This window comes from Bombyx mori, chromosome 18 (genome assembly GCF_030269925.1).
Source record: "Bombyx mori chromosome 18, ASM3026992v2".
NCBI lineage: Eukaryota > Metazoa > Arthropoda > Insecta > Lepidoptera > Bombycidae > Bombyx > Bombyx mori.
Window position 1 is genome coordinate 9,125,445 of NC_085124.1, and position 27,075 is coordinate 9,152,519.

At 36.3% G+C, this 27,075-nt stretch overlaps 2 protein-coding genes across 6 annotated transcripts in view; one reads left to right on the forward strand and one right to left on the reverse strand.

The window, feature by feature from the left end:
• Positions 1-27,075, forward strand: part of LOC101740012 (semaphorin-2A) — a 430,077-nt gene that overhangs the window by 388,807 nt on the left and 14,195 nt on the right. For all 4 annotated transcript variants that reach the window (XM_021349434.3, XM_004928238.4, XM_012692089.4 and 1 more), the window contains 4 exons: positions 522-792; positions 4,034-4,264; positions 6,251-6,509; positions 8,461-8,615. In XM_021349434.3, the coding sequence (XP_021205109.1) occupies positions 522-792; positions 4,034-4,264; positions 6,251-6,509; positions 8,461-8,615 (916 nt within the window). The remainder of the gene's footprint in view (positions 1-521; positions 793-4,033; positions 4,265-6,250; positions 6,510-8,460; positions 8,616-27,075) is intronic.
• On the reverse strand, positions 21,847-26,931 carry LOC119628887 (piggyBac transposable element-derived protein 4-like). 2 transcript variants are annotated; one of them, XM_062673536.1, is made up of 7 exons: positions 26,559-26,931; positions 25,850-26,020; positions 25,276-25,362; positions 25,098-25,172; positions 24,874-25,017; positions 24,712-24,782; positions 21,847-24,520 (listed from the first exon to the last, which is right to left on the reverse strand). In XM_062673536.1, exons 1-7 carry the CDS (start codon positions 26,564-26,566, stop codon positions 22,773-22,775), a joined length of 2,304 nt encoding a protein of 767 aa, XP_062529520.1. In that variant the 5' UTR covers positions 26,567-26,931; the 3' UTR covers positions 21,847-22,772. The 2 variants fall into 2 exon arrangements, with proteins under 2 accessions (XP_062529520.1, XP_062529521.1); XM_062673537.1 differs by lacking the exon at positions 25,850-26,020.

A 27,075-nucleotide genomic window follows, 5' to 3' on the forward strand; every position in this document is an offset into this window, starting at 1 on the left:
ACCAAAATTAGCCAAAACGCTACAGCCGTTCTCGAGTTTTAGCGAGACTAACGAACAGCAATAATAATTCATCTACTTATATTATTATACTACTATTATAAAGAGGAATGATTTGTTTGTTTGCTTGTATTGAATAGACTCCGAAACTACTGAACCGATTTGAAAAATTCTTTGACTGTTTGGAAGCTACACTATTCCCGAGTGACATAGGCTGTAATCTTTTTGAAAAAAGGTATAAAAAAATACCTAAAATATTCTTTATATCGCGTGCCCTACAAAAACTATTGAAGATAGAATAAAATAATGTACTACGACTTTCTAGAAGACATTATTATTTACAAAAAGTGTCGCGACAGCATATGTCTAACTATTTTAGTTATACCGCAATAAGTGTTCTTTTATTTAAATAAATAAAACAACGTCAAGTATCGTTGAAATTTTTGTTAAAGACCCGAGCGGAGCCGGAGCGGGCCGCTAGTTTTTATATATAGAGATTTTGATAATGTCTTGTTTTGTTGCAGTCGAACTTGACGCACCTGCCTCGTTACGAGTACGTGCCGGGCATAGGGATGGGGGTTGCAAAATGCCCGTATGATCCAGCGGACAACTCTACTGCTTTGTGGGTGGAGAAGGGCAACCCTGGCAACCTGCCCGCACTGTACTCGGGAACTAACGCCGAATTCACCAAAGCCGATACGGTGATCTTCAGAACGGATTTGCATAACTTGACGACGGGACGACAAGAGTTTTCCTTCAAGAGAACTCTGAAATACGACTCGAAGTGGCTCGACAGTGAGTATAAAGTCTCGTCAGCTGTTTTGTTTAGTTTTAGTTTCGAGAATATTCTTTACCAACTACGTATTTATGTACTTCGAGAAATTCCCAAAATTTTCCAACGAACTAATTATAATCTTATAGGAACAATTGATTTGTTGGGAAGTTATGTTAATATGAATTAGTTAAGTAGGTACATATGTAGGTTTAGCCCTAGTGTATGCGTTCGCACAACGTTTTTCTCATGAACTTGAAATTTGGAAAAGTTGTTGTTAGAACTTCAGAGGTTTTTTTGTCAAAGTATAAATCACGTACGATAGAAAGCCGTATAAAATAACATCAACCTTTGTCTTCCCGGGGTATCATACAAGACGATTAAGGGATTTGGCAGAAAACCGATAGCAGCGCTCTCTCTCTTACTGGTAGGAGGTAGGACCTCTTGTAAGTCCGCACGGGTAGGTACCACCACTCTGCCTATTTCTGCCGTGAAGCAGTAATGCGTTTCGGTTTAAAGGGCGGGGCAGCCATTGTAACTATACTGAGACCTTAAAACTCATATCTCAAGGAGGGTAGCGGAATTTACGTTGTAGCTTTCTTTGGGCTCCAATAAACACTGAACACAAGGTGGGCCGTAAGCTTCTCCGCCCATCTGAGCAATAAAAAAACACACGCATTGATTAGAAACCCTATTTTGCTCCAATTTTATTAAAATGCACCCACACAACAAAATCATATTACGCCACTATAATAGTGTTGCAATTACGATTTCACTGACCCATCAATACGTGTAATCAAGCTCATTGTAACGTGATTGATATCACTATTAATCCATTCATTGCATTGAACAATCAGTGAGCATCCAAAAGCTCGAACCGTAATCATTAGTACAAATGTACATTTATAGATTCAATTCTCGCAGAATAGACGTGTTTGGGAAAATAAACGAGAATTCTTGACTAGTATTTTGATATTGTTAAATAAATAACACAAGCAAAATGAATAATTTAAGCCACTTTTACGATTTAATCTCATGTTTATTACTGTCATTAAGTTATTTCTAACGTTTTTTTTTATTGCTTAGATGGGTGGACGAGCTCACAGCCCACCTGGTGTTAAGTAGTTACTGGAGCCCATGGACATCTACAACGTAAATGCGCCACCCACCTTAAGATATAAGTTCTAAGATCTCAGTATAGTTACAACGGCTGCCCCACCCTTCAAATCGAAACGCATTACTGCTTCACGGCAGAAATAGGCAGGGCGGTGGTACCCACCCGCGCGGACTCGCAAGAGGACTTGCTTAGGCAATAAATAAAAATAAAAAACATATGACTCGCGTAAGCCGAAGACATCAAAATAAAACTTGCTTAGTGCAATTAAATAAAGTTGAAATGAATCAGATAAACGAAATCAAAAGTTAGGAAATACAATTTTATTGGAGAAATTAAGACAAGTATGTTTAGGATAAACCACAAAAACAATTGAAATTTATTTGGTTTTTCAAAGGCAAATTAGATTTCGAACGAAACGGGAATGACCCGTAGTCGACCTAATTGGATTACAGAATTACAAAGCTACAGAAATTCACTTTCATATATCGTTGAAATTAAAATATAATTCAAAGGAAGAGTTTATTTTATACTACTTTTTTCTAACAATAGGTATGCATGCGTTCTTTGACTTGGGAAAAGAAAAAGTTCATACACTTCGCTTGCTTTATTAAAATTATTATACAAATATTATACACATACGTATATTAAAATTAAGATCGCTCTGCCGTCTGTCTGTCCATTTGACACAGTATATTTTCTATAGATCTATTGAACAAAATACTTAAAGGTTTTCCTAATAATATGTTTGTTCAAAATTACATCCAAACAATGCAATGTTCCGTGGTTTAAACTAATTTTAATTTTGAGGTCCGTTATTCACTGCGAACGGACAATAAAATAAAAACTACTTAATGCTATTTGACGCTTCAAGGGGAATAAGAAAAATTTAACTTTACTTTATACTGCCTTCTAACGCAGACATAAGGTCCAACTCATGACTTTGCGGCCAGTAGCGTCTCCCATGCATTTTCCGTCCGATGGGTAGTTTCCACGTTAACGTTATTATAAGCAAAAGTTTTTTTTTTTTTTTTTAATATTTAGGTGACCGGAACTGTCGTTTATGGACATTAGAATTGCCAGAGATACAACCAAGCCGAAGTCCTACCGCTCAAAAAGCTCGTTGGAATAATTTTGAAGCAATAATTTTGAAGCGATTAAACTGCTATTACTTACCCTGAATTTCGGGATTACTATAAATCCAGAAAAGTCGGTACAATTTTCCAGATCGTTCTGTCTCAATAAAACTGCAAATACATGGATAATATTCTTTATTGCTATCGTTATAAATGGCACACTAACAGGTTAATTTAGTTTAATAGTCAATTCATTAGGACTACTAAACTCACCTATATACCAATAACCTACTAATTAGAAATCGATGTTAATATTAACTTATGTATTAGTTGTTAAAATTTAATATTACGTATGTGTTATAGTTTTTAAACAGATGCATATTTAAAAATGTTACTTTGTTATTTGTTTCAAAAGGATCATTCAATAAAATAACCACTACATAAAAATATTACAAATTGATCTCTTTCTAGCAATTTAAAAACCAAATGAAAATTTCCTATCCGATAATTCCGCATTCAACGTAATACTCATAAATTAGCTTATCGGCACTATTAATTACAACCGCCTTGAATTTATTGATGTATAAATTTTAATATTTCCAATACTTTACTGCTTCGCTATTCATCTGTGCATAGGTACTTACTAGATAATTAAGATATCGGGCGTGCGTCGTGCGTGCGTATTCTGTAATCCCAAACACGTGGCAATTTCATTATGTCACCAACAAATGAGTACTTATTAATGCGAGCATCTGACCTTCTCTATATTACAATAGTCACCCACGGCTTCATTTAATATTTATTGCACATCATATAAAATAACAGCAATTTGATACCACCGTATTAACTATGATTGTGGGAACGGTAAAGTTGGTTCGGTAACATCAATGTACATAATTAAATATATCACGTAATATGGTAAGGTTTTATTATAATTTTCACGCATAATTCACTTTAATAAATGTCATTTATTGTTTGAAATAAATAGATAATGAGGTCGCGGGAGCTAATATTATTAATGTCTAAATTTTAAAATTATTAGACAACTTTGCTTAAAACCCATTTTTGTTTCAGAGCCTAACTTCGTTGGATCATTTGATGTTGGTGAATACGTTCTATTTTTCTATCGCGAAACGGCTGTGGAGTACATTAATTGCGGCAAAGCTGTGTATTCGAGGGTGGCCAGAGTCTGTAAGAGGGACACAGGAGGCAAGAACATTTTGAGCCAAAACTGGGCAACTTACTTGAAAGCCAGACTAAACTGCAGCATACCCGGAGAATTTCCATTTTATTTTAATGAAATACGTAAGTTTACGAATTGATACTGTCCGTATACCTAAGTTATTTATCTACATATCCATTCACAGAGTGTATTGTAGCAATTCCCAATAGCGAAAAAAGGAAGCAGCGCCCTTTATTTCTAATTCTATTAGAATATAAATTCCGATATAGAAAAAGGGACAATTTTTTTTGTTTTCCTAATGTAATCGAACAAAAAAACAGCTGTTACGTGGAACCTAGGTTCTCGTCTCAAAACAACAATGTTGTTAGCCAGTTGTTAAGACTGGGTATGCAAAACCATTCGAGTTTAACTTTTCCTATGTTTGTGATTTGCGCCCTTGATTGCAATCGCGCTAGACATCTATTAAAGGTATATTGAGAGTTGAAAAAAAATTGAACCTATGAAAACGTGAGGTACGGTTTTTTTTCATTAATTAATTTTGTGTTCCATTTGTCAATAGTTTATTGCATGGACAGTAATGGACACCCTTTACACCGTTTTGAAATTGATTAAAATATTTTGTAAATAACTTTATAGTTTTCGAACTATTGAAAAATATTCGTTCTTTGATATATGCGTGAGACCTTAAGTAATGTAAAGTCATTTGAATCTTTCTGTAGAAATACAATTACAATTTTACAATTTTGACAATTAGTATGGCCTTATTTCTTACATCTTTCAATGGTCTTAAACAACTAGATATGACTGTGTAAAATTTTCTAATTTTGATTACTTTCAAACTTATCAGACAATAATATTGAAGATACCATAGATACGTACATGTAGAAAATAAGGAAACACTATTGTTAACCAACTAAACTATAGCAGCTAAACATGCTTTATTGTGAATCACATAAAATTCAAAATGAACATTGCAAATATAAACTGCGCTTATTTATTTTGCAAGCACATCACGACGTGTCTGAGTACTATTCGGCTTCAGAACTCGTGTAGCCGAAGTCTAGCCTCTCTCTCGTGCCAGACTTTCTCATACAATATTTACGTCAGCCATTGGACCGATGCACGGTTTTTCACGCACCCTCACTACCTGTATTGCATAACTCATGAGAATCTAATAGGTATTCAAGTGTTCGCTATTTGCTCCGCGTTATTTACATGTCCGTGAAGCGGCTGATTTATTTGTTGCTGATTGCTAAAAATCTATCAAGAATTTTACATTTTACTGGGCATTTTATATATAACCCCTACGAGTAGGTATGACTGTTTTGCTTATTTTCGTCAAGAAATCAACGTAAGTACCCCTTTAAATGGTATCACCTGTAAAGCCCAATCTAATTGAGACTTTGACCTCATGTCTCAAAGTGGATTACGACAGTTACGTAGTGATGCTACATAGGAAACAGTCACAGCACAAGATTTGATATCGCTTAACTGTCTAGTGAAAGGAAAAAAACAGAAAAACATTCAAAAATTTTCATCATCAATTTATTGCTACATACTTAAATATATTTATGTTGGATATGTGAACCCCTTATCTAGCATATATACCTCATATTGGTTGCTTATCAATTATATTTAAATTTCAAAGCGGCGGGTAGACTTTTAGGATGAAATAAAAAAAAAAACGAAATTCAAATGTTAGTAGTTTTTGTTGTTTGAAAAGATGAAACAAACAAAATTAAGGTAATTTATTTTTTTAATTATTAAAACTAAGTAAATTAATTAAAAAATGTAAAGTAAATCTAGTACATACCCAACATCAATTTCATATTAGATTATATTAGCACAAGCATAGAAATATAATTACAAATTAACCATTGTTACTGAACTTCGACTTCATTAAGTCGAAGTTCAGTCGATCAATATTATTTAGTACATTTTTATTATGTATCAAAATCTATATTTTTTTTGATTTCTCACTAATTCTCAACTGCTAGTAAATATTTCGTTGTAAGTAACTTTTACATTATTTTATTTCAAGAAATAGTTATGCTATTCTAACTATTAAATAAAATACATTGTCATTCCACTTACTTTTTTTGTTACAGAGAGCATTTATAAAATTCCCGGCGACGACAGCAAATTCTATGGTGTTTTCACAACAGCTTCGACTGGTCTCATGGGATCTGCGATTTGCACCTTCACTATCGGAGATATCCAGAAGGCTTTCGAAGGGAAATTCAAAGAGCAGGCTTCCTCCAGCTCTGCTTGGCTTCCGGTCATCACCAGCAAAGTACCGGAACCTAGACCGGGGACTTGTGTGAATGATACGGCATCTCTGCCAGACACAGTTCTGAATTTTATTCGGTAAGCCTAAAAGTTGATAATGAATTAAGATATATTTGGTATATTAAATTAGAATTTAATTAATTAAGCTTATATTTCAAATGAATAATATTTAAAACAATATATTAAAAATCTTTTGTTTGTCAATATAATTATTGCCAGCTTACATCGGTTTTTACTGTACACAGTCTTGTCTATTTCTATGGTGCATCCATTACAATTTGAAAAAATATAGGGTGTTCTATAATTAATTTGGACCTTCGTTTACTGATTCTTCTGACTACTGTGATCTTGGAATTCAGGCTCTCAATCGGGATACGTATTTTTACCAAAGACATTTTGTGTGCGCGATTGAGGTATAATCTAGTACAGTGTGATTGTATTCACGTTAGACATAATATAAAAGAAATTCCTAATTCGAGATTGTTATGTCACTGTAAATATATATTTATTTATATTACTTGACGCTTTATTCTCACTCTTTCACAGAGTAATATCAATAGACTATGTTGCCTATGGGTTCTGGCAATACTTGCAGTTCAGCCCCTTTGTTTATTTACCCCAATAAAAAAAATGACCTAACACATGTTCTTGTGTTAATTTTACAGACCTAATTACAAGTTGAGACAGTAAAAGCTTAACATCAAATTTATGTGCTATAATTTTGACGATAGCATCTTTTCCGTAAATTTGATCTAAAAACAAAATATAATAATATAACGGACTTTGCAAAAGATCAGTTTCGTTCTTATTTTTCTGATGTCAATGTTCATTTTTACAACCACAACAATATGTTGCATTACCCGTTGTTCTAACAGCTTGAAAAACTGAAGGCAAACATACTTAAAACAAATTAGTACAGAGCCTTCTCATCTCTTTCTTTATTTGAACAACAACGATGCTCAGACAGAAATTTACAACCTATTGTCTTACATTCTCATTAAAAAAAAAAAAACAGCAAACGGTAGCACCGAATTAATTTATTTTCAAAAACTCTCGAGTCCTCGGATCCGTAAAAAGAACGAAACAGCCTTTGTTTACGTCCGGCGCGCCGGACGTAAACAAAGTAGAAAATCGTCACTTAAAAAAAACGTGGAACACGCTTCTGTAGCTGACGAGGTCTCCAGCGATTTCAGGATTCCGCGCTCATTGAAATCCACAGGCACTTTTATCTGGCGACACGTCCTGTTAATTATCCGACGCCTCTCACCCGGAGAGCGTTCAATTATATATTTTTTTCCCGCTTTTCCATGATCCTCATGTGGAAACGTTGAGATTTTAACACTCCACCTGAACCAGTCTGCTGAAAATAGTATAACATTTTTTATTCATAACGAGAGGTATGAGATTTAATTAAATGAATGAGGTATTTTATTGTCAACGTTGAAGGTGAAGAGGCAGGTATTGTAACGTTTGTGTCATCTCCCGTTATCAGACCCTGTACACGACGTTATTGTTGTGAATACGTGTTTTAGCTTTTGTTCTTTGACATCGCTTCCTTAATGGGAAACCTTTACCGCTGATGTGATATTGTTATGAAAGATCTTGTTAACAAAACAAAGAGAAGCAAAAACATTTGTTGGGATAACTCACGCGTCACTGTTTACTGGTCGTTGGGCGTGCCGAGTTTCTCTCCTGATATAAAAAACATCGTTCCTATTTGGCCTCATAAGATTCGTGCATTTTCATTTGAGAAATAGGGCAGCCATGATAAAAGACTATTTCTTACACCTGAGTTTTCAAACTTTGGCGATTGTACGACCCCTAAAATCAATTAAATAAGCACATTTATTGAAATAACCTCTTGTGTACATTTCTAGTACTATATCAGATATAGACTGAATCTCCAACAACAACTAAACAAAGTCGTAACTGCGTAAAACGCAATTTAAACGAATAAAAACCTTAATCAAACTAACATACGTTTGTAATTTACTTTCTATCATTTTAAATTTATATAAATTTCAAACAGGTCACATCCCCTTATGGACAGTGCCGTTTCCCATGAACATGAAAAACCGATTTATTACAAAAGGGACTTGTTCTTCACGAGACTTGTGGTAGACAGAGTGAAGGTCGACATGATGGGACACCAGCTGGACTACACCGTGTATTATGCTGGAACAAGTAAGTGTTTTAATGTTAATTGCGTGCAGTTAAAATCTTAAGTTATATTCTCTTTAGCTCCTTAGAAAAAATAAAGCTAAATAGTATAGTATTTTAACAATTAAATGAATAAGTTTCTAATGTAAATGATACAAAACAAAATTTAATTGTACTCAAATTATTAAAAAATTCAATTCAATTAGGTAGAAAAGTACCTATTGCAGTTGCGTGATTCACGAATAGAAAAACTATAATGACTATATATTTTTTTAAACATATTGCTGTACAAACATACTTTTATTACAGTATATCGTAAAAAATAGGAGTGCAAATTTACGAGTCCACTTTTTCAATTTATTACTACTAAAAAAACAGGTCTGTTAATAAAGTGGTCTGCTATCAAGTGAATCACCGTCTACGACGGCACTTAGGTGTAATCACAAATTCCTGGGAATCTACGTATATTTATTGTGTCTTTGTTAAGTTAATTTCGTTTTATTTTCATTTATACGCTTTCGATATGTAAATGTAAAATTATGATTTAAAATGTCTTTTAAACACTCTTTTTTATTTGGATGATGTCGTTGTGAATTCTCTCAAAGAGCAATGAATCATATCGGACTGCGATCAATGAGGTTAAGCAGAGGAAGCGCGCGCGTTAGTGGCGCTTCTGTCAATAAGTTAAAACCGGCGTGCAGCAATTAGTTATTATTAAAACGTTGGCAACGGGTTGGCTCCGCCTCTGGCATTGACGACAACCGTGAGCGACGCTAACCACTCACCATCACGTGGGCCGTATGCTCGTATGCTAACACGGTAAATAAAAAAAGTAGAACTTTTGTAGACGACGCGCGACGCCTCAGCACACTCAACCGTCTGTCATACAACACCTTTTTTTTTTTTTTTTTTTTTTTTTTTTTTTTTTTTTTTTTTTTTTTTTTTTTTTTTTTTTTTTTTTTTTTTTTTTTTTTTTTTATTGCTTAGGTGAGTGGACGAGCTCACAGCCCACCTGCTGTTAAGTGGTTACTGGAGCCCATAGACATCTACAACGTAAATGCGCCACCCACCTTGAGATATAAGTTCTAAGGTCTCAATTATAGTTACAACGGCTGCCCCACCCTTCAAACCGAAACGCATTACTGCTTCACGGCAGAAATAGGCAGGGTGGTGGTACCTACCCGTGCGGACTCACAAGAGGTCCTACCACCAGTAATTACGCAAATTATAATTTTGCGGGTTTGATTTTTATTACACGATGTTATTCCTTCACCGTGGAAATCAATCGTGAACATTTGTTGAGTACGTATTTCATTAGAAAAATTGGTACCCGCCAGCGGGATTCGAACACCGGTGCATCGCTCAACATGAATGCACCGGACGTCTTATCCGTTAGGCAAAACCTAACACGCTTTATTATATTCTCAATATTGCCTCTCGGTAAATAATTCAAAGCTGCAGAGAATTCTATTGTATTAATGAAAACAAATACGAGAATCTAGTCCCCAAATATGTATTTGTGACGATAGCTATTACAAAACACAAGATGTTTGACCGAAGCCTGTATACTCGTATATATAGTTATAAGTACTTTAATTCGAAAACACCGAACATTTTAACGTCGATTTACCGAGCAATTTCAACCGCTCGGCGGAAGATCTTCCCTTAGTCGTTTATCCTCAAATATCTTTAGACGTGGCCTGAGCTACAGTTAGTCAGAGTCACTAACAACTTGACCAACGAGACGATACAAAAATTCATTCTGCTAGTTACCATGATCTGTCCATACTAGGAAGATCCTATTCTTAATCACATTGATCCTATTTTACATTGATGATTAGACGAATGAGCTCGTAATCCACGTGATGATTCGTAGTACCGGCGATCTTATATATAACAGCGTAAAGACACCATCCACCTACACGATACTTAATGTCGATTGAAGGTCAAAATCATCACAATCCCAGTGTAATTGTCATTTCGATCTCAAAGGATAAGATAGTCTAGGGTCTCGTCGCATTTGAGTTCGACGATTAAAAACCGCCATCTTTACTAATTGAGAAGTCATTTGTATTATTCATTGATGAAGCACTCGTTACAATAAAAAAGTTCGGAAACTCGGAGCCTCCCTCGAAACAATCAGTAAAACGGACACCAGAGACATAAAATTTCATAAAAGGCTCGTGAATTAAAAAAATACCTTCCCCTGGGAAATTAAAAAGTCGAGCGAAAGTGGCACAAAGGCCATAATTCGTCTAGTCCATGACGGGCAGGACCTGCATACCATCGCCCGGCACGGCTCATGCACTATGAAAAATAGGATTTAGTTCAAAACACGAAAAACCTATTACATTTTCATTGTTCCTCGTAAACAACGTCCGAAGGTTGTTTTTTTCTGTTGTTGTTTTTAACGTCAATTTTACTGACTCTCAAAAGGCTTGCAAATCCGTATTGGCAATAACAGTATTCGCAGATCGGGTGGCTTATTAAAAACTATAATAAACTCGTAGTGTAATTTATGTACTAAAATGAAAAGCAACTATTGAATTGCATTTCTAAAACAGCAACTCCACAGCTTTGATCTTAATGTGGACTATGGAAACCGCAAAGATTCCCTGACATCCGCCAAGATACAGAATAGACCGCCGCCGCCGCCTCTATAAATGGTTCCAAGTGGTGATTTTCGCCATTGTTTTGCAATTTTCTGCGAAAATTGTTCCTGACGCAACTCCCTGTCTAGTGGATTAAACTCACGTAGATATCTAACGAAGGGGGTGTTCGTTTACGGAACAAACTTTTACGAAAGGAGAATCTACGTTTGAGCTGCCGTTTGAAATTCACGTGTGGAATATTAAATTGTTTAAACGTTACCTTTGACGTACCCTCCGCAATAACATATTCACGTACCTTAATTATTACTTTAACTTAATCTACGCAATATAACTTTGTTCGAACTCTCTTAGGCCGTGGAAAAAGTTGTTCCAAAGAACCAACATCCGAGTTTAATTGGACAATTTAAAGCGTAACTCAACAAAAAAATGTTTAAACGCAACACTTGTACCAGAAAGTACGGTCAATGGTAAAACTTATTCGAAATTGCTGTGGTTAAACTGCCCGAAAACATAGTTCACTATTATTCAAACTCGAGTACAGAATAAGTTGCACGAAATTCTGTCACAAAGAGCTCGAGGCGGCCCGCGAAAAAGGACAGTTTACTCTTTCAATAAAGAGTGCGGCGTGCCCCGGCGTCTACTATGGTAACATTGCCTCCCTCTTACTCCATTTTAAGTGCTTACCGCATTATAATATGCATTAAACTGCAACGGCAGAAAGTTGTGGCGGTGCTCAAAGTGTTAGTTGACAATGAGAAATGAGCGTATGATGATACTCCCGCAATGCGCACCCTTGCTTTGCCTCGTTCCATTTGTTTTATCGCGCCCAAATCACTGTTGCTATACAAGTTACGAACACTCCGCAGAGGTTGATAAAACTTTGACAGCGACTGTCGTGTGCACGCCCAGAGATCGTGTTTGTCAATGAAAGGGAACAGAGGTAACAAAGACTTTAAGAGCATTTAGAAGTTAACGAAGTTAATTAAATTCACCGAGTTAGTCGTCGACGCCGCGACTCTTTAGCGTTAAGAGCGCCTTCAAAACAAACAAACATATTAATGTTATGTATCGCACGAGCACGGCCCGTGTTAACAATGATCTCGAAATGTAATTACGTGACGTTTGTTCTAAAACATAAAAGAAATGAGTATAGCGAATGTTTGTGTTTTTCAAATGTTTTGTTACGCGCTGGAGTCCGGGATAAATAAATGTTCCATCAAAGTATAACGTAAGAACACACTAAAACACCTTAAAATTCGCACTTCACTTCTTCCGCTTCGCTTCAGGTGATCCATTCTCTGTTTCGCTTCGAGTAGTTCCGATTACTAACTGACTGCGTGCCATCTTTCCAATGGTTTTATAGCCGATACCACATCCCTAGAATTATCGAGTACATTCCTCACAAGTCGAGTACCTTCGATGTGTGTTTCTGCTATCTGACAATAGATGACGTTGTACTTCCGAGCGTTCTAGATGTTACTAGATCCTTCGATATTCGTTCGGCTGGTCGACGATAGATGGCGTTACTCTTATCGTCATAACAGTATTAAACGATATTTAATGACGAGGATGCTGTGTGGAATCGAATTTCAGGCAAAGGATCAACTTTGATTTGAGAGTACCACATGCAGCCAGTACTATTAAAAATGATTTAAAATTCACAGAAGGCTCAGCCTCCGAACCGGTTCGGATTCAGCGTACCAATTTGATGCTGTAATTATATAAAGTCAAAGTCGCAAAACGCTGCCCTTTGATGTTTTCAAATTTAGTTTTCTGAACGCTCCATGCCAATCATAAAGCTATAGACTTAATGCTTAATTAATATGTAGTTAATAACATTTATGCAAATTAATACTTGAAGATGCAGCTAGCCATGTACTGATGTATCAAATTATTAATAATTATAATACATAGTTGGATTTCGTGTTTGCTTGTAACATTAATTTGTACTGTGGCTGAATCGATTTAATCGAAACAAAAATCATAATGTCCGTTTAATTTTATTTAAAAACATAACTCGTCTTCTCGCATTAAAATTGTTTAATCTCAAAACTTACTAATTTTGCAGGAGAGTGTTTTAAAAGTTTAACATTTGATATTTTTAATATTAATCATCTTTGCAACATTTATTTTTTATTTTTTACCAAATTCAAATTCAAATTCAAATTCAAAATCATTTATTTCAACTTAGATGTCAGTATGACACACTTGTTGAATGTCAAAATACAAATAACAATGTTAACTCTACCACCGGTTCCAAAAAAAGCCACAGTCCTGAGAAGAACCGGCGAAACAAACTCAGCGGGCTTTTTTTTTTGTTTTTTCTCAAATATTTTCTTTTTTTTAAATAAATAGAAATATTCACAATAAAAGAAAAAACAAGTCAAAAAAATACAATTAAAAATAATAATAATAATAATAATGAAAAATGAAAAGGCCAGGAGCGAGCGCCTCATTCCCACGTAGTGCCATCTAGTAAATAATCCTTAACTTTATAATATGCCTTGTTGCACAAACGTTCCTTAACAGTTTTCTTAAATCTATGAACAGGTAGTAGTTGAACGTTTAGTGGGATCTTGTTGAAAAGCTGTACACCCAGCCCCCTAAAAGAGTTGCTTATTTTCTTAATTCGAGCCGCCGGCAACGCAAGCCTATGTTTGTTCCTAGTGTTCACATTGTGCAAATCGCAGACTCTGGGGAATTCTTCAATGTTTTTACGCACGTACAATAAATTTTCAAAAATGTATTGGGACGCTAAAGTTAGAATTTTGATTTCTTTAAACTTGTCCCTCAAGGATTCCCTCGGGTGCATATTATAAATAGCACGAATAGCCCTCTTCTGCAGGATGAAAATCGTTTCGACATCGGCAGCATTGCCCCATAGCAAAATGCCATAGGACATAACACTATGAAAATAACTAAAATAAACCAGGCGTGCCGTATCTTCATTAATATACATTCGTATTTTTTTTACCGCAAACGCTGCAGAACTAAGCCTACTCGCTAACTTGCATATGTGAGGACCCCACTGCAGCTTGGAATCAACTGTTATACCAAGAAAAACTGTCGAATCCACAAGCTCCAGTGTCTCTCCACTTACAGTAATATTAGTGTCAACTTGTCTAACATTAGGTGTGGTAAATTTTATACATTTTGTTTTTTTGTTATTTAATAACAGATTATTAACACTAAACCAATGTACCACGCGCGAGATAGCATCATTCACATCGTCATAATCTTCCAAATGTCGTTTAATTTTAAACAATAATGATGTATCATCAGCGAATAATACGACCTCGTGACGGGTTTCAATAAACTTAGGTAAATCATTGATATATACAAGAAATAGGAAGGGACCCAATATGGAACCCTGAGGAACACCCATATTAAGTAAGACACCGGAAGATCTGGTTCCTTTAACGTCTACTTTTTGGATTCTTCCGGATCCAAAAAGTATACGTATCCGGATCTACCAGATACATTATCTGTCTTTTAAAGTAAGATAAAATTATATATTAATATTGTTAATAGTAGTCAAAATATAGGTATACAAATATAATATTAAAAAAGAAAACTTAAACTAAACTACGCTCTTTTGACAGTATTTACGAGAAAAATACTGGTGTTAATAAATAATTCCGCATATTAACTCAATTTCGAATATTTTTGGAAATTATACACTTTTAATGCGAAAAGACGAACTGTTAACTTTTATTCTGCTACGAAAAATAATGTCGGCAATAATTTACAACACACCTCACCAAAAATGTAGCGGTGCGCGCCGAATATCGATGTTATAAGTATCGGAAAGTCATTTGCTTAAGTGCATGAAGTCCAAGTTTTGCCATAAACATGAAACGCGGTAGTAGGATGATATGTTAAGGTAGTTCTTCTGCTATGATATAACGTACGCTCGAAGCGGAGCTTATATGAGAACGCGGTTAAGTCATGTCGATATGTATTGCGGCTGTTTGTGGCGGTCGAACACGGTAGCTTAGCATATCTCGACGCTTCATTGCCCACAAGACGAAAATGAACAATATTTATTGTGGGGCTGCGATCCGATATGCCAGAACGGAATTCACGAAGTAATTTATAGTTTCAAATGCCTTACTCTCCACTGCTCTGGACAAACTTAAACCGGCGCTCCGTGTATTTTGATTTAGCTTCGAACATCTACTGCATACAGCCCGGTAATCTCGTGGTTTTAGCTCCAAGCAATATCGTTTTACCTAAAAATACTAGTAAACTGGAATGCCCGTTTTATCTCGAACGAATAAACTTCTAATTGAAATTAAAAATCCATTAATTATTCCATTACAAAAATAGCTCTGACGGGGGGAAATTTCAATCCGGATTCGTCGTGCGGCTCTCGAGAGCAATTTATAAAACGATTGCACCTTCACACAAACACAAAGCAATTAGTTATACCTGTAATTAGCATTCAAATCGCGTCCAATGGGAATAAACATTGATTTTTTTCTCCCCGAAACTGGAGGGAGGCCGTGGTTGCGGACGAGATTGGGAATACTAATGTGTTCACTTTTGAACGGTTATTCTCGCCCCAGTAACGTCGCCCAACGTTTTTTGCATAAAACATCTCATCAAAGGATTGCTCAGGACCCGCGGTATATTGAATATCAAAAGGTACACGAACGGGAAAGTTTCGGAAGGTGGAGCGCTTACGGCAACCCCAATATCGGCCGCCGTAAAAGGCTTTTTAAAAATACACCTAGCCGACGTGTCTAGAATAATCGTTCGTGTACTTGTTATGTTTAAACAATTTTATTAATTAATTTCAATCAAATTGAATTGATTGGCTGTTCTTGAGGCCTTTTGCAACTAAATGATTTTTTTTTATTGCTTACATTTGTGGACGGTGTTAAGCCTATCTAGGTGTTAAGTGGTTACTGACCATAGACATCTACAACGTAAATGCCGACACCCACCTCGAGATATAAGTTCTAAGGTCTCAGTATAGTTACAAACTGCCCCACGCTTCAAACCAAAACGCATTACTGCTTCACGGCAGAAATAGGCAGGGTGGTGGTACGTACCCGTGCGGACTCACAAGAGGTCCTACCACCAGTGATTACGCAAATTATAATTACTCTCCATTTTCAAGGAAGATTCATTTCAACAATGTTACGATCAATATAATGTCAATCAGAAATTGATCCATCGATTCTGAAAATGGAACTGTTTGCTTGAGTACTCATTATTGTGCTATTAACCGTTATTAGTTTTGTTTGTTCAGTTGTCAATCACGAACTTATCGTTCGGTTTATTCATCGCTATCCGTCTATTGTAAGTCTACAAAGGCAACGTTGTCTAGGAAAATCAATACATATATATTTTTTGATAACAAAAAGTCTATTTAACGGCCGTCTGGTGTAGTGGTAAGTGACATGGTCACTACACAAGGGGGTCGCGGGTTCGAATCCCGCCAAGGGAAGATATTTGTATGATAAATATAAATGTCTTTTCCATGGTTATGGATGTATATTGAATATGTGTATGTGTATAATAAAAAATCTTACATTTATTTCCGTCATCTGGTACCTGTAACACAAGTTCTTTATGAACTTATCACAGGACCAGTTAACGTGGCGTGATTGTTAGTAAATATTTATTATTTATTTATTTATTATTTGCGTTGTCATAAATCGATTTTACACAGTTTATTCGCAATATTGGTTTTACCTTCGAGATTTTTTTAGTAATCATGTAGTATTTAAAAATAATCATTTTCCTAAAAGTGATCATTTTAAACTAGAACTAGATGATAACTTATTACAATTTCAAATGTTGTTTTCGAAAATTGAAATCATGTTATTTTAATAAAGAGCGGTTTAAAAATGAGCAATTTCAATACAACCGTAAATAGTTTAAGTAATATAAAACAATGAGTATGCTAACTATGATATGGTAGTACTATTCTATGCTAAACCTTTAACAAGTTTACCTCCTATAAAAAGACACCCATTTTATAACAAGGATACAATTATTAACGAACGAAAAATCGTAAATATTTGCTTTGAAAAACGTAAATTAGGTACCGGAGCGTCTGAAAAGTCCAATTATTTGATAGCCATATAAAATTTTGAGCGATGAATCTCATAAAAGTCACCCGTAGCCCGTACGAAAACGTTAAACCACGTTTCCAATTTATAGCACCTATAAAATACGTATTGCAATTCGTAATACAATAAATACTCCAAGAAGCAGTTTTAAAAGAAAATTGCTTATTTACAAAAGATAAGCATGACATTTACGTCTTATTGTAAAACACAAACAACAAAGAAAATATTATGCGCAATTATCAGAAGAAAAAATCGGTTGTCTGTAAAGTCGGTTTACTGACGATAGTTGAACGTGACAGCGTCATAAGAAAATACGCCTCAGAGCGAGGTAACGCCGGATGAGTCATGTTTTTTCATGCGTGCAGCCGGCTCCATCGAATTATAAGACGTTGTCACGTCAAAAAATCTACAATTAATAAAACGACGATCTCAACGATGAAGGAACAACACAATGGATTAGAAAAGAAACCCCGTAATTGGAAATTTGCGTAATTTCGTAGGAACCAGCCTTTGACAGGATCCTGCTATTTCCGCTACGGACGGGTCATATGTTTCGGTTTCCAAGACAGCCATTCAGCTATTCTAATGCAGTTGAGGCTTAGAACTCATTTGTCTCATGGCTGATGGTGATATTCGTGATATATCTTAGTCTCAAGTAACGAACTCTCTAGATCTCGTCCAGCCATACCTTGTAGACACTTATAATTTAAAAGCCACTATTAAACAATTAAATTTCAAATATCTTAAAGGTAAAATAATAATTAAAAAAGGTTACATATTTTCTCTTTTCCTGTACATAAAATTTGTTTATGTATCGCCACTGCGGAAATTCAATAACGAATGTCGAACAAATCTCCAATATCTTTAATCCAGGCTTTTTTATGAAAAGCAATAAAGATGTTAGAGCTACTTTGTGTTTGGAAATTTATACCACTTGGAGGAATAAAACTTATATTGTTAGGGGATCGCAAAAAAGTTTTCACTTAAGCCTGTCGAAGCGAAATCTTTATTGGATTGTGCGATTATTTTTTCCACCATTTTGTGACGTGAGGGAACGGCAAATTTTAAGAAAACGTAACTTTGTAAAACTAAATACGTTTAAAAAGAAATCGTGACGTAATAAATAAAACTAAATAATATAAGTGATTTCTCGATTACCATTAAGTGGAAATTAAGCGGTTTTTAACTCTTTTTTTTCTCTTTCAGCGAATGTCTTTAAGTAATCTCATATTTATCGATGAATGTTTACATTTCTTTTTATTGATTAACAAAAACTGTTAAAACTATTCCTGGCACACAAGCTGGGTGGCTTCATTATTTTTCAGTAGTATCCGGTATTTCGTTATCGGACTCGTAACTGGAATATATGAGCTTCTTGGAAAGCTTTTGCACAGAGGGCTCACATTCTTTTCAAACGACGAAAACAAATTTCAGGATGGATAATAGGATAGGCTGGTAACCACTTAACATTAGGTGGGCTGTGAGCTCGTACACCAAACAACGAAACAAATAAAAATAAATTGACACCGACCTGGAACCGAACCCAGATCAGGTACAGTAATCATGATCACTACCCATCAAACTTACGATCAACCCAAATATTCGCATAAGCGTTTTCAGTTTCAGTCATTAGGGTATATTATGAAATACGCTTTTGTTTGGTTAAAGTCCGGCGGGAGTCTAGTGCACGTTTTGCGCCGGTTTGTTTAATTATTTCGACCGTTCCGATCGTGATCTGAATTAATTACTAGAAATAAATTTAGTTATAGACCGCAGCCAAGGATTAGAGGTCGTAGATACGTCAATTAACATTAATTATCGATTTATACGAACTAATTTTACTTTCTTATTACGTTCGTATTATTCATTAATATTCATAATTCGTATACAGTTACAAGTGATGAGAATTGTTCGTCAGAAATTAACCTTAGATTTTTTGAAGTGAAAACTTCTTTAGAATCGTTGTGATTTCAAACCGGATGCAACGGAAAAAACGACAGGTAAGAGACACAAATACAAAAATGTGTAGGATGAATGAGACAGAAATATACATACTATTTAATACAGCGCCATCTATGAGATTTTTTAATACTAACGTGTGTATGAAAGCTCTTGTAGTGAATTTTAATTTAGGATTATACGTGAAATTAAAATATCAATTCACAGAGGGCGCTACCTTACAATTATTTACTAATGACAAAATTTTACATATACTTAAGACGTTTAGGATAATTGTATTTTAATTTTGGAAGGTTTCACTTCTACCACGTGTGAATTGCACACATGTTTTTTTTTATCAAGAGCGACGTAAATCATCGAAGAGGAAACTTATTTAATTTATTCATTGTAAATTATAAAGTAGTATTCATGTATAAATAAAAATACACGCAATAACCAATACATGCTTTTTAGACCGCGTAAAATATACTAATATTTTTTTTTTGTTTCTCAATATACTCAAACAATAAGTCCGAAAGCTTTTTAAAAGTCGCGTGCTTGAGTAACAAACTCTTTACTTTAGCGCCCTCGAAAGTTATGACTCTCGCATAAAGCCTGATAGACGTCATCAAAACTGTCACACTTCGCGCAAAGAAGTATTCGAAAACCTTTCATTCACTTCGCGCTCACACATGTGGCTCATTCACGAATATAAATTGCTGAATATGCCTCATTTTGATGATTAATTTGCTAAAAAAAATTAAAATACAAAAATTATTTGCGTGTTTTGTAAGAGCGTATTGTCTTCTGTGATAATACGAGTATTCATAGTACGCCTCCAAGTCATATATTTACTGGTGGTAGGACCTCTTGTGAGTCCGCACGGGTAGGTGTACCACCACCCTGCCTATTTCTGCCGTGAAGCAGTATTGCGTTTCGGTTCGAAGGCTGGGGCAGCCGAACTATACTGAGACCTTAGAACTTATATCTCAAGGTGGGTGGGGCATTTACATTGTAGATGTCTTTGGGTTCCAGTAACCACTTAACAATAGGTGGGCTATGAGCTCGTCCAACCAACTAAGAAAAAAAAAACATTTTGGAAGTTTGTAAAAACAACTACGTGCAATACAATTCAGGTACATATGTTTATAATATATAACCACGGAAAACTTAAGACAACTATTTTAAAAATGAAAATGATTCCTACAACCTTCTTATAGTCAGGATTGCAAAATTTAAAAATCAAGGGAAAAAATACATATTATGTTCAGATATCCATGAAGCTTACAAGTAAGCCTTTAAGCGTGAGGGCTTCCAACTAAATACAAAACACTTTTAAAATTGGCCTTAAATGCAATTATTTTTTAGAAAATAAGGCTGAGTGCTCACCAACAATACACATAAGCTAACTATGACTTTAATACACAAAAAAAATACAGTTAAAGGATTTTCTATTTTAATTAAATTATATAAACGAACTGCTCAAACCGTATGTCATATTGTTTTTTATTGCTTAGTTGAGTGAACGACATTACGGCCCATCTGGTATTAAGTGGTTATCGGAGCCCATTAAGAATGCTGCCACCCACCTTGAGAAAGAGCTCTAAGTCTCAGTTTTTATAGTACAAAGGTTGCCCCGCCCTTCAAACCGAAATGCATTATTGCTTCACAACAGAAATAGGCGGGTTGGTTGTACCTACCCGTGCGGGCTCACAAAACACCCTTTTTTTTCGGGCTGGGGCCGAACCTCTTACGAGGTCCCCGCGCCTAGGGTGCGCGTGAGGTATGTGAGACTGGTCCGCGACTACGAGACCGCGGGTTCGAGGATGTTTTCAGGGCCCTACCCACTAAACAACTCCCCTCCACTCTTCGCCCAAGCGTCCGATCCCCTCCGAGGTCAGAAGTCGGATGAGGTAAGGTTACTGCGGTCAGCACTACAACCAGACGGCGCAGCTCAACCCAAGGAGCCTTCGAGGCGAATCGAAGACTCTGAAACGTCGGCCGTCTCGGTACGCAGCCCGTCAGGCCATCCAGACGGTGCCGCTGGTGTCCCGGAATACCCCAGTAGACCCCTGCTGAATCGGGATCGATACACCGTCAACCGATTGCTCTTTATATCGTTAAGATATTTTTCCTCGGCAGTGCTAGTAGCGCACCGCGCAGCCTTGACCCCCTCAGGTCGCCCCGTGACCTTCACTGGGGGTCACAAAACACCCCACTACCAGTATATTAAATTTTTTTATTATTAAAATTTATTAATACTTTTACGAATGCTTAACACTTTCCTTAACCTTTCGTATGGCAGCGTCCCGGTCCGGTCAGCTATATTATCTGGCGGCCGCCATAATGGAAAAAAAGCCTTGTCTGGCAGAGGTCTATCTTCCCCCTTAATTCTAGAAGATACTTTTTAGAAAAAACTGTAATTAAACTGCTTTATTGTTCAAAACCAGTGCATTATGCTATAGGTTTAGAATCACAAAGGACCAAGCTATTATATTTTATACTAATAATAACTGCAAAGGTGTGAAAATAGTAAATTAATTTAAGTCAAATATGCAGATTTAGATTTTGTTCCAATTTTAGGTGTAAATACTGACAGAAATATTTAATAAAACAACTAAGCGATCATATTTGTATTTAATTTGCTTTGACAAACACTATTTCAAAACATAATCCTAAGAATTACACATCATTCTATACAAAAAAATATCAGTAGAACGTTTACAAAAAATCGGCCGCAGTGGTAGATCTTGCGCCGGATGTTGAAAATAGCTCATGTTACAAGCTTAGTTCTGAGAAATATATTGATCAAGTGAGATTGAAATGTATGTTTATATTGATGTTTGATTCATAATCTCAATTGTGTTAAATATTTACGTCTGAAATATGTAAGATTATAAAGATATTAAGATTCAAATAAAACCTGTGTAAACTAAGAAAAAATAGGTATATTCAAACAATGATCTGTACTGTAGTATTCAATTATTTTTATGAGTTAATAATGTATTTCCTAAAACATGAATAAATTTGCAAAAGGCTTGTAAGATATAAAGATGGTGTTTTCATACAACATTTATTAGAAAATGATGAAATAAAACAACAATTATTTACTAAGATGGCACGCGAAAACGACTGTCTTAACGTGGATGCGACTTTTTACCCTCCGTCTGGCGAATGACCGGGTCCGGTCAGTTACTGTATTTATATTATTTCTGTTGTTTCAGAATATTATTTACTTGTTCTTAGAAAAAAAAATGTATAAAAAGTTTTTTTTTCAGATTATTAAATCAAAAATCAAATTCAAATTCTCTCTCTAAATCAAATTTACTCTTACAAAAAATGTACATACAATCAGACAAAAAAATACTCTTAAGAACTTAAGACGAAAAATTTTAAGACAAAAAATCAGACACAAAATAAACTCTTGAAATATGTCAACAATGTTTTGATAGTCTTAAAAAAAGTTAACATGTAGGCTACTTACAATTGAGAAGAAATAATAATTAACATAGGTACATAAAATTATTTGGCCTTACCCTATTATTATATTAATTGTGAAGTTTCACAAAACATGTGAATACGCACACAGGTTTGTCGCAACCTACGCAATACGTTACCGTGCGCTTGCCGCACACTTTACATGGGTGGCGATGGCGATTTGTGCTGTTTAATGAAGTTAGCCGCGGATATTCGGCGGGGTGATGGCGGCTCACCTCGAAAATGGTATCTTGTACCCTGGCAGAAAAGACATATGGCTGCATTTTTATTGAATGCCTACGCAAAAGGGATTCTACCAGGTTTTTTCTAAAGCCCCTGTGGTCCAAGACCTCCGTGGCGGTCTGTTTATGTATGATATAGGCATTCAACACAGAAACATTAAGTAACCTTTTAAACAATTTCTTGTACCAAATTTGTGTCCTCTTGCGTTCAATTGGGAATGCAGCCAACATCTGATCTTTTTTATCCACGCCACCCATGCAGATGTTGTAGTCACGTATCAAAATAAGTTTTGTTACTCCGTTTTTAGTGGAGACGGCATTGCCATGGTACGTTGAGATCGTCGCTACGCGGTTCTGATCTCTCCATATTATGCAATCGACATCTCCACTGGTATAGCCTACTACTTGCCCGGGCTTCATCTGAGATTTTTTCAGATTGGTCAGTTCCGTCGGGACATACTTGCGGTTTGTCCGCAACGTACCGACACAATCAAACCCAATCGATTTGAGTTTTCGGGCAAGTGCTGGGGAATTGTAGAAGTTATCCATCCACAACGTGTATCCTTTGTGTTCTAAACCTTTGATAAGGTTAAGAACCAACGCCGGTGTACTCGCTGTGAATGGATCAGCCTCTGAGACTGTAGGCGAAGCCTTATGGGCATGGATTTTAAATCGCCATAAATACCCCGTCTGCGACTCACATATTTCGTAAGTTTTTATGCCCACTGCTGCAGCTTTGTTTGGAATAAATTGGTTGATGTTCAACCAACCTTTCCACTGCAGCAGCGATTCATCTAAAGCAATGTTCTGCTTCATTATATATAATTCCGTGAACTTGGAATTCAAATGGCTAATCACAGGCTCCACTTTAAAAAGCTTTGCCTGTGAGGGATCCAGGTTGAGGTTTCTCAAGTTCTCGGAATTATTAAAATGTAAGCACCTGCTGAGTAACTGGAACCTCCTAAGCGACATATATACTTTGAAACCTGGAGTGGAGAAGATGTTTTGTTCCGTATTCCAGTACTCTTCAACCCGGTTCTTTATGACGATTCCCATCGCCAGTAATATTCCGAAGAACACCAATAACTCGTCTACATTGGTTTCTTTCCATTCTGTAATCCTACTGGAGGCCTGTAATTCCCCGCCGTCCAACATTTCAGCAGCTAATTGTTGGGCATATCTATTTGTTTCCTGCACAATAAATTCCATGAACTCCTGGTCCCAAATAAGTCTAAAAATCTCGTAAGGGTCACTTACAGCAACAGTGGGACCAGAGTGTTCCTTAAAAGATTCACGCCTTTCTGTTGGCGGTATAGGAGAGTCAGGGAAAGTTCCCCAGTCAAATTCAAAAAAATGACTAGGCTTCATACCGGTATCACGCGCTGGTGATGTAGGTGCTGAAATGATGGAAGGCGCGGAAGATGTCACAAGAGGTTTAGTTGCCGCCGCCGTGTCAATCTCAATCTCCTCGTCGTCCGGAGTGTCCATCAGTATTCCAGCTGCCCGGGGGATAATCATGGGAACGATTTCGTCGTTATCATTCTGGCTCTCATCATCGCTGTCATCGTCGTCACTTCCTAATTGAATATAATAGTACGGTTAGGTCTTGAGAAAAGTAAGCTTGTGCTTGTGATAACAAAAAACTTTGCGTAAGATGTTATCAATAGCTAATTTGAAATCGCCCTATGCCCTATACTAATTATTTAGTAATTTAGTGCCAACATGCACATAAATTTACATCGCAAATTTACATTTATTAAATTCTTACCATAGTGCAACAAGTAGCAAATTTCAGAGTCTCGTAGCGGTCGACGTAGCGATGAAATAGAATCTCTGTTCCTGTGTAGTACAATAGTATACATTTAGAATCAACACCTTCCTCTCCCATCATCTCATTCTTCTACATTGAAATATGAAAAATACCACTTACGTAGTATCATGTTCTTGGTCTGGGCAAAGCGATCGACGCACACGTTTATGTGACGGCGAAGGACTACGGCTGCCATGTACAGAAATCTGTATATTATATCTAGAAGATGGCGTGCTCGTACCACTGCCGCCACATTCAACGTACCTGAAACATCATAGGTTATAAGTATTATAAAATCAACTATCACGATATTAATAATAAATTATTATGATAAAAAAATATACATTGCCGGTGATGGCGGAATCGCAGGTGAAGACAAAATTACTGGAATGTCCTCTCCGTCAGGTTCATAATTTCGGCTGAAAATAATAATGTATTGTAATATTGACAGTTAGCTAAATGATGATGGTGATAAAGTTGGCAAATAAATCAAAAATAAATTGGGTGAGGATTGATACTTACGGGTTCCATGAACGCTTACTTCGCTCCGTCAATGCCTGCTCTATCGGTTCCCCAGCGGGCAAATCCTCAATTGCAATAAGGTTAAATCTGTAAATACAATCACATTTATAAGACAATGAAGATCGCGTCATGGAGGAGAGGCTTTTCTAGCAGTGGATTCAGGCTAATTATGATGATGAAATAAATGCACATTTACTCATGAGATGCAGTGTCACTACATAAATATAAAAAAACTGGCTAATAAATATAAAAAAACTAAAAAAAGTGCGAGTCGGCCTCGCACACGAAGGGTTCCGTACCATTATTATTAATATCGAGCAAAAAGTAACAAAATATCACCTATGTTGTATGCGAGCCCCCCTTGATAATTATTTTATTTTGTTTTTAATATTGCAGCCACAGAAATACATGATCTGTGAAAAATTCAACTCTCGAGCTATCACAGTTCTTGAGATACAGCCTAGTGACAGACAGACAGCGAAGTCTTAGTAATAGGGTCCCGTTTTTTTCCCTTTGGGTACGGAACCCTAACAAGTACTTAAAATTGAAGTTCCATTAAAAACAAAATACTAACGCGCAACTTGCCGACGGCCTCTGTTCAACAGAAGACCGCGGGCACCCCCTTCCTCTACCTCGTACCCTTCCTGTTCGTGAACCACCACGTGTGGGAAGACTCGAACGACCTCCGCGAGTGCGCACGCCTGTTGCTCTTGCACTGCCTCCCCTCACCCGCAAACTTCTCTCACTATTAAAATCCAATCAAAAGCGCAACATAAGCCACATGCAGTTAACAGGGTGCAGGAAAAAGACATTCAAATTAGTTTTAAATAAAGCGCAAGTGCAAAAGAATAAAGAAAGAAAGAAATAAAAAAAAAGTTTTTCAAAATGATTTGTCAAAGCAAACCAAACACCATATAAAAGTAGATCCAATAGTCTTATCCATATTATGATAGCGAGCGAACAAAATGGCCGCATTGCCCGAAATAACCTAACTGTCATCGTCCCGGTCCGGTCAGTGGAGGGACGCGTGTTATTTTATTCGATATTTCTCTAATTAATGAAAGATTTGAATAAATTTACAATTTGGAAAAGGTTAATAGTTAAGTAATTATTTCATTGTTTCCATAAATTACACAAATCTACCAATATTTGGTGCTAAATGAATGGTTTGTTTGGCCGACATGAGCGTGTGCTAAGCCTGAGTAGGTGTTAGATATCAATGTTTTACCACGAAAAGCGTGTCACAACACGTACAAAAACAAAGAAATATGCTTATTACATACCTTTCCATCGCTTTTTCAAAACTTTATCTCGTTATACTGTCGTCAACCACTTAAAAACACTTGAAAATAGACGCACAAACACTTCCAACTACTCCGCGTTAGCAAGTCCGGAACAATGAGGTTTTTTTTTCTTAAAAACATATGTAAGTTTACTTAAGAAAGCGTCTATATTTTGTCTTTGTTTAACGTTCTAGCAGTTGTATGCGTTAGAACACTGCAGAACGTGTTTTAAAGTGCGCTTTTCGAATGAAAACAGCGGCATCAAATTACTGACCGTTCCGGTCGCCTGCCAGCTAAGCGTTTATTTTATCGTGACCGGAGCGGGAGGCTGCCACCATGGCACATTTTTTCCGATGGCGTCTGCCATAGGAAGGGTTAAGCGCTCGCTGCCCTACAAATATGTAGATTACACCATCACGCTATTACCATGCGACACATTACATGTCACGTCTTAAAGCTTAAAACATGTTACAGCTCTCCAGTAAACAGGTTTCAGTTCGGGGTCTTCAAACTGCCT